This window comes from Culex quinquefasciatus, chromosome 3 (genome assembly GCF_015732765.1).
Source record: "Culex quinquefasciatus strain JHB chromosome 3, VPISU_Cqui_1.0_pri_paternal, whole genome shotgun sequence".
Taxonomy (NCBI): Eukaryota; Metazoa; Arthropoda; class Insecta; order Diptera; family Culicidae; genus Culex; species Culex quinquefasciatus.
The window spans coordinates 3,747,584-3,755,347 of NC_051863.1; the positions used below are offsets into that span (position 1 = coordinate 3,747,584).

The following is a 7,764-nucleotide window of genomic DNA, read 5'->3' on the forward strand; positions in this document are numbered from 1 at the left end:
TCGTTGGTTAGGTTATCAAAAGACCTTTCCAACGAATCCAAAACATTGAAGATCTGGGTACCCGTCTCGAGATATGGCCACTCAAGTGATATTTATATACTTTTTATTCCGGATCTAAAAAATAGATGAAATTTGTGTACAGCTACTGTTGGTAATGAGTGAGGAAGGCTCCAACCACATAGGTGGATTAAGTTAGTTTTTAAATCCATGATGGTGTCCAAAATGGCATAGTGCAAAATTGAGATAACGCATTAAGTATGCTAAAAGGCAATCAACCACTCAAATGTTATTGAAATAAGGTCACAGAACTCGAATTTAATGTTACAAGCAAGAAAATTTTAAAAAATATGAAAAAATTAAAACGCAGGTGTAAAAAAATAATGATCTGCTCTTTTAAATTAATTTCTTTCATACAAACAAATCAAACATTATTTGGCCATTCGAGTTTGAACATTTTGAATCATTAAATGTCATTAAATATTCAAAGATACTCAATTTGAAAAAAAACATGAAGAGTTTGAATACTTAGAATTAGGCCGTTGCAAATCTTTTTTGAAGTTTATTGTTTTTTACGTTACGTAATAAAAGAACGCTCCCTTTGCGAAAAAAAGTTTTTGCGGTGCTGTGCATTGGAATTTCGCAAAAATTAAAAATATTTTCAATCCAGCCCAAACATGCTAAATGCAATGCAGAAAAATGCATTTTAGATTGTTCTAAGAAGATTTAACTTTTATTTTCATAAAAATTTTGATGTTTTTTGAAAAAGTATCATTTTTGCCCTCTGATTTGTCGGAAAAATTTTGAAGGGAGGGGTGTTTTTTTGTATTTTTTCGTCAATCATGACAGTTGTTATGAATGAATGAATGATGGTAATGGGTATTTAAGATTTGAAATAAGCACTATGAGTAAGTTACAGTCTAGGTTAGTTTAGACATGTTTTTTTATTTATTCAAGGTTAATCAAATATATTTATTTCATTCGTTTTAATATTTAACTAACAAACATCAAATTTTTATTGGAAAAAGAATGGCAATCAAAAATCATTAAAACGGTTTATTAACACCGAAACTCACAAGCTCGAGAAAAAGGAAAAAATTCCATATTAATTCCCCCTTTTTCTCGAGCTTGAGAGTTAAGATGTTAATTTATTGATTTTTTTTGTAAAATTCCGATAAACAGTAATACACATTTTTTTCTCGCAAAAAAAAAGATTATTCCAAACTTAGGTACCATTTTATTTTCAATTGAAATTAAAATATTCTTAATAAAAAAAATAAAAAAAGATTATTCAATAGAACAAAACATTTCTGTTAAATTTAGCTATTTAACAATTAAATTCAAACCAATAGCTTCTGAGATCAGCCATACCAGATACACAGAAATCTGTATTGTACAGATTTTTCGATTCCAAAAATCACAAAAATCTGTATTTACAGATGTTATATTTGAAAGTTTCAACAATTTAGTAATTAAATTATTATTAAATCTGTTGTTAAAAATTTAAAAGTGCCTCCTATGGCTTTGAATTTGAAATGATACAGATAAAATACAGATTTATTTTCAAAAAAATACAGATCTCCCACAAAATTATTTGGTATCGCTGTCTAAGATATCGCGAGTTAAAAAAAGGCTAATTAGATGACACTGAAAAAATACTATTTTTCCACAAAATTTTAATTTAAGAGGCTGCACCACGACATTCAGCTGAGCGACCAACAAAGTCTAAACAAGTTTTTTGCAGGGGTGCTTTTTCTTAGTGAAGTATTCAACTCGCAAAAATTAAGAATGCTTCAGAAAATTACACCTCAATATGCTTTCCACTCTTAAACGGTGCACTTATCAAAAAGTGTGTAAAGTCATTTTTGATTACAAGGCCGAAAAATTGCATGAAAAAGCTAATGAAAGATACTGGCTTTTTATGACACAGGGAATGCATTGACAAATATTCATTCAAATTAAAAAAAAAAAAAAAACAAAATTATAGATCTCGAACAAATTTGCGACAAAAAATTAATTACTCTAATGCATTTTTAATCAAAAAAAGCTTAAAGCAGATTTGAAAATTTGTCCTTTTCAAAAATATTTTTTTTCAAACATGGGCACTAATTTAAAAAAAAAACTTTATTTAAAAAAGCTACCTGAAAATGGCTATAACTTGAAAACGGTGCCCTTTATCAAATTTTCACTAAAATACTGTTTGATTGCAAAGTCGATTTTTTTGAAAATTGTTTGCTACCAATGTCTCGATTTTTTTTGAAAAAAAATCAGTAATTGATTCAAAAAATCATATCTCGGTCATTTTTTGCCCGCTCTAGAATTTTTTGAAAATTTGGGATTTGATGTCTTCTTAAACATGTCATAAAATAAAAAAAAAGTATTTTTTTGCAAATCAAGTTTAAATGACAAAAGTGAAATTAAAAATCATTAAAAAAAATTACCGTGTCCCATTTTTTCAGTCTAGCCCTAAATCTACAAGTTTTCCGAAAATACAAAATCGATCAAAAAATCCTTCGAAAGATACAGATTTTTGAATTTTCATAAATCATTTTTGTATGGACAGCTGCCAAATTTGTATGGAAAATAATACTGGCAAACTAATGATGCTAAATTGCTTCATTGGGCATACCAAAGGCACCATAAACGTTTTAGCTGGATCAAAAATTACAAAAATTAAAATTAAAAAATACCGATTTCGCAGAGAACTGCTCATTTGCTAAACCGTTTTCTATGTTTTTTTTTTCTTCATATTGAAATACGATTAGCATAAAAAAATAAAACGAATAGGTTTGAAAATTTTAAACATTTGTCCATCCACCCATAAGACAATAATCCAAAGAACGGCAGATCTGTAAAAGCGCAACAACAGCAATATTTTGACCACCCCATCCCTCCCACCGTGCCCTAACACCCACCATCACCAGCGAACAAAGAAGGAGAATAGCTGGCAGTCAAAGCATTTACCGGGGGAGAGTGGGTTTTATATTTCACGTTGGGATTAGTAACGTTCGATTGAGTTCCGGAGGAGGCTGCTGCTGCTGGCTGCCGTTAGTTCTCACCAACTGCTCCTCGAATTCGCCCCACGTTGATCGTATTTTGATTATCGAAGTGCATAAATCAATTTACATTCACTAGTGCCGGTTGTGGGTGGTTCTCTAGGCTGTTTGTGTGTGTGTTCGACTTCCGGGTGAGTTTTTCCGAGAGAGAGAGAGGTGGAAAAAGGGACGCAAATAGCTTCCTGCAATATATTATATTTTTTCCTCCTCTTGGATGTTTTTTTCTGCCGTAGAATTCCATTGCGGCGTTATTATTATGATTCACGACCACATTTCGCGGCGAGCTATTGGTTATTGAAATTGATTGTTTTTCCCCCCCACAGTTGCCCGTTGTTGGTTTTTCGCTGGAGCACGTTGGTCGGAAGCAGCATTGAGTGCGGGCAGTCAAGTGTGTGCCCCACGCCGCCGGCCGGAAACAAGCAAAGTTTAGAGGCAGCAGTGCTGCCAGCATCCACCGCCACTACTTCCGCTTCACCGGCACAAGGGTTCATTTTTCACGCTTCAGTTAATTCAATTTCGAAATTCAAAATCCGCCAATTCTGGCTGCTGGCTGGTTGAACATAATGAGACCTCTCTCGAAGCCAAAATCGTTGACGAATACGGCGTCGTCCTCCCCGATAATGATGATGATTGGGATTTTCTGGCTGGCCATTATTTTCTCATTATCGGTGGCCGGACAAGAAATTGATTCCGCGCCCACGGCATCCGGCCCCGTTGGCTCCACCACCACCGTTGATGATAAATTACAAGTGACAATTTATTACGAAGCACTTTGCTACGACAGCATCTCATTTATCACGAATCAACTAGCGCCGACCTGGGCTCGATATAGGGAACACATGGACCTCAAGTTGGTCCCCTTCGGAAAGGCATACGTGAGTATACGGAAGAACAGTCCATGCTTGATTATCCGAAGTTTCGACTGTTCTGAATTTCGATTATCCAAAGTTGCCGGCATCCATGGTTTCGATTATCTAAAGTTTCGATAATCCGAAGTTTCGATTATCTGATGTTTTGCCTAACTAAAGTTTCGATTATCCGCAATTTCGGTTATCTGAATCAGATAATTTTTTGATTATCTAAAGTTTTTGCTATCTGAAGTTTCGATTATCCAATTCTGAATCAATTATCTTAAGTTTTTGCTACCTGAATGTTTGATTATCCAAAATTTTGATTATCCAAAGTTTCAATTATCTGGAGTTTCAATTATCTGAAGTTTAAATTATCTGAAATCTTGGCAATCCAAAATATCAATTATCTTAAGTTTTGATTATCCTAAGTTTCAATCATCTACACTGAAAAAAAAATTAAAGTACCAAATTCCTAAATTCTAGGAATTTTGGCTCCTTTCCTTATTAAGTAATCCAAATAACTCGATTACTAAGAAGGAAAAGAGGCAAAATTCCTAGAATAAAGAAATTTGGTATTATTTTTTTATTTCAGTGTAAAGTTTTGGCTATCTGATGTAGAGCGTCCAATTTCCCGTCCCGGGAAAAAAATTCCCGGGAATTCCTGGGATTTCTCGGAAAAAAATATTTCCCGTTTCCCGGGAAATTTGTAAATTTCCCTGGAATTCCCGAAATACAAACGGAATGCACCAATGTTTCGAAATTATACAAAAAATAATAATAAGATAACCTTATTTGATTTTATTCATTTCAATCTAATGTTCATGTTGGAATATGTCTGTAAATTTCATGTCAAGGTTTATTTCGGATAATATTTATTCCTGAAGCATTCACAACTAGGAATATTGTTTGGTTATATGTTGGGCAACAAAAATTACGCTATTATGGAATGTTTCTTATGTTATTTTTGTTATAATATTTGAAAATAAGATATTCACCATTATTGTTTACCTTGACCAAATTAGATGAAAATTGAATTGATATAATTAAATTTTTCAAAAAGGGTTTTTCGAGAAGAATTTGTTTAAAAGTATTCAAGAAATAACAATTAAATTTTGAATATGAAAAAATATCGTTTAATTTCAACCACTTTTACACAATGAAAATTATTTTTATCTAAGTAATTTATAAGGACATATAACCATGTAACTAAAATCATACTATAAATGGAACCATGAAAAATCTAATGAAGTTTACACAAAGAACGCAACCATATTTCAAAAACTCACTTCAAATTATGTAAAACTGTGAGTTTGGTTTCATGGAACAGTGTTTCAAGTTAAATAGCGCTAGAAATTAGATTTTTTAGGCAAATTCAATGATTATCTATTTATTCACAAGTTGAAAATACTTGTTCTGAAATAAGTAATCTGCCATAAAAACATTATTTCTTCTAGATATTTTTTTTCGTTTCAACGTTATGGTCACTGAGACAAATTTAAAAGCAATTTTAGAAGTTTCGCTTATCTGAAATTTCAATTATCTGAAGTTTTGATTATCCAAAGGTTCAACTGTCTGAAGAATTGGCTTTCTGAAGTTTTGATTATCTGAAGTGTCAATTATCAGAAGTTTCAGTTGAGGCTATCTAAAGCTTCAATCACCGAAGTTTCAACTATTTGAAGTTTCGATTATCTGAAATTTCAATAATCTATCTATCTTAAGTTTTGATTATCCAATATTTCAATCACCTGAGGTCTTCACTATCTTATGTTTCGATTATCTGAAGTTTTGATTATCTTAACTTTCAATTATCTAAAGTTTTGGCTACTTGAAATTTCGGTTATCCAAATCTTTAATTATCCAAAGATTCTAGAGATTCCATTATCCAAAACCTCAGAACTTTCGATTATCTGAAGTATCGATTTTCTGAAAATTCGATTTTATTCGTTTGAAAGATACTAAACTTTGTGTTGCAAAAATCTTGGTGCTTAAAGCTTTGACTGATGTGCTCCGTAAAGCGTTCTCGAACAAAAAACATTTAGTGGGTTATTGCCTGAAAATAGCCCATTTTGCACTTGGTAAAGCTCGTTAGATAAATGTACAACTCGTGCTGAAAAAATCTTCTTTTTGCATCTTGTTACATTACCTACAATTAAATTCAAAGACCTAATATAACACTGTAAAAATAGTTCCTAATTTGGACGAGGAATTCGGATAATCGAATCTGGACTGTAAAATCACGCTAGACCAACATTTAATCCAACTCTTTTGCCAGATTGACGACTCCAACCCGTCGGACCCGGTCTACTACTGCCAGCATGGTCACCGCGAGTGCACCCTCAACATCCTGCACGGCTGCATCCTGGACAAACTCCCCCTCGAGAAGGCCTTCCCCGTGATTTCCTGCCTAATGAAGGGCTTCCGGACGTCGTTCGACGAGGTAAAAAGACCCCACAGTCTAACAAAACAGATTAACCTAATCCACTTCCTCCTGTAACCACCCACAGTGCATCAAACCGAGCGAAGCGGCCAAGTCGGACATTGAGGAGTGTGCGGCGGGGCCGCGAGGTGCGACACTGTTCAAACAGTTCTCGGACGAGACCGCCACCGTCGGGAATCCGCTAGGGTTTGTGCCCACCATCGAGGTTGATAAGGTGAGCGCGCGCGCGCGCGTTGTTCCGTGATTATCATACTGATCTGTGTTTGTGTTATCTTGGCAGGTTTTCGAACTGTTCGACCAGGATAAGTGGCTGTACAGATTTGTACCGATGTTCCAGCGGGAGTACAAGCGCAAGTTCAATGTAACGTTGGAGTAGTTCTTTTTTTTTTTTTTTTTGATTTTGCAAATTATATGGTGCCGTTCTAGGGAAGTCGAATAATATCATACTTGTCAAATAAAATAAATAAATGTTTTATTTTGAATATCATGATAATTCCATTTGCTCATTTTTGTATTTATTTGGTCATAAATTTTTAATAAACTCAAATGTATTGCTCATCTTCTCTTAAACTTTTAAGCAAAGTTTTTTTTTACTTTTCGGGTGGCTTCGGTTAGTATAGATGTAGATCATCACCCTTTTTTGATTATGTTGAGGACTTTAAATACTACTGTCCTTATTCAGACTATAGTCCCGCTTCGCTCCAGTTGTTGGTATAACATTTTTTATCCTTCCAAAATGAATCTTTTTTTTTACTGTGTTGATAGCGATACTTTTCCAATTCGTATTTAATCCTACGTCTTAGCAATTCTCTACAAAATCGGCCAAATTCGACCAATTTTGTTTGTATTTATTTTTGGTTCAAACTTTCTGAGGGCCTTCCCAATGATCAAAGAAGCCTTTTTGTCATTGATTCACCCATACAAGTCTCCATACAATTATAGCAGCAGTCCATATAAAAATGGTACGTAAATATTTGAAAACCTGTAACTTTGGATGAAGTATTCTGATCAACTTTTTCAAAAATGCTCAATTCCCCACGATCCAATTTTTTTGATTTTCGAGATTTTTTTACAGTATGTAAAAAAAGTATTTACACCCCTTGGGCACTATGCACATTTTGTGATGAAACATGTAAAAATTCTAAAGTTTGGCAGGAACCTAGTAGTACGTTTTGTTCAGAAACTTATGCCAAACATTTTGCTACAAAAAGCTTATGAAAAGATGATTTCTATAAAAAGTTATATAACAAATACTATTACGAAAATAAAAAAGGTGCAAAAAAAGTTTGTACACCTTTCGAAAAATTAACATAAATAATGTTATTTGTTGACAAATCACCATAAATCCAGTCTCCCAACTCCAAATAGGCATCCTTGACTGATTAAAAAAATAATTTGGATTGAATATAAAGTTTACTAACTA

The 7,764-nt window shown here is 33.4% G+C and overlaps 1 protein-coding gene across 1 annotated transcript; it reads left to right on the forward strand.

The window, feature by feature from the left end:
• Positions 1–2,974: 2,974 nt before the first annotated feature.
• Positions 2,975–6,768, forward strand: LOC6044882 (GILT-like protein 3). Its single transcript, XM_038262964.1, has 5 exons — positions 2,975–3,184; positions 3,377–3,928; positions 6,177–6,341; positions 6,409–6,555; positions 6,622–6,768. Exons 2-5 carry the CDS (start codon positions 3,617–3,619, stop codon positions 6,715–6,717), a joined length of 720 nt encoding a protein of 239 aa, XP_038118892.1. The 5' UTR covers positions 2,975–3,184; positions 3,377–3,616; the 3' UTR covers positions 6,718–6,768.
• Positions 6,769–7,764: the final 996 nt, after the last annotated feature.

Excerpts from the sequence above, each read along its gene's own strand:
- LOC6044882 (XM_038262964.1), top strand. The coding sequence starts at position 3,617 with ATGAGACCTCTCTCGAAGCCAAAATCGTTGACGAATACGGCGTCGTCC. Across the intron at positions 6,342-6,408 it reads TCCGGACGTCGTTCGACGAG|TGCATCAAACCGAGCGAAGC; the intron begins GTAAAAAGACCC and ends AACCACCCACAG. Across the intron at positions 6,556-6,621 it reads CCACCATCGAGGTTGATAAG|GTTTTCGAACTGTTCGACCA; the intron begins GTGAGCGCGCGC and ends TTATCTTGGCAG.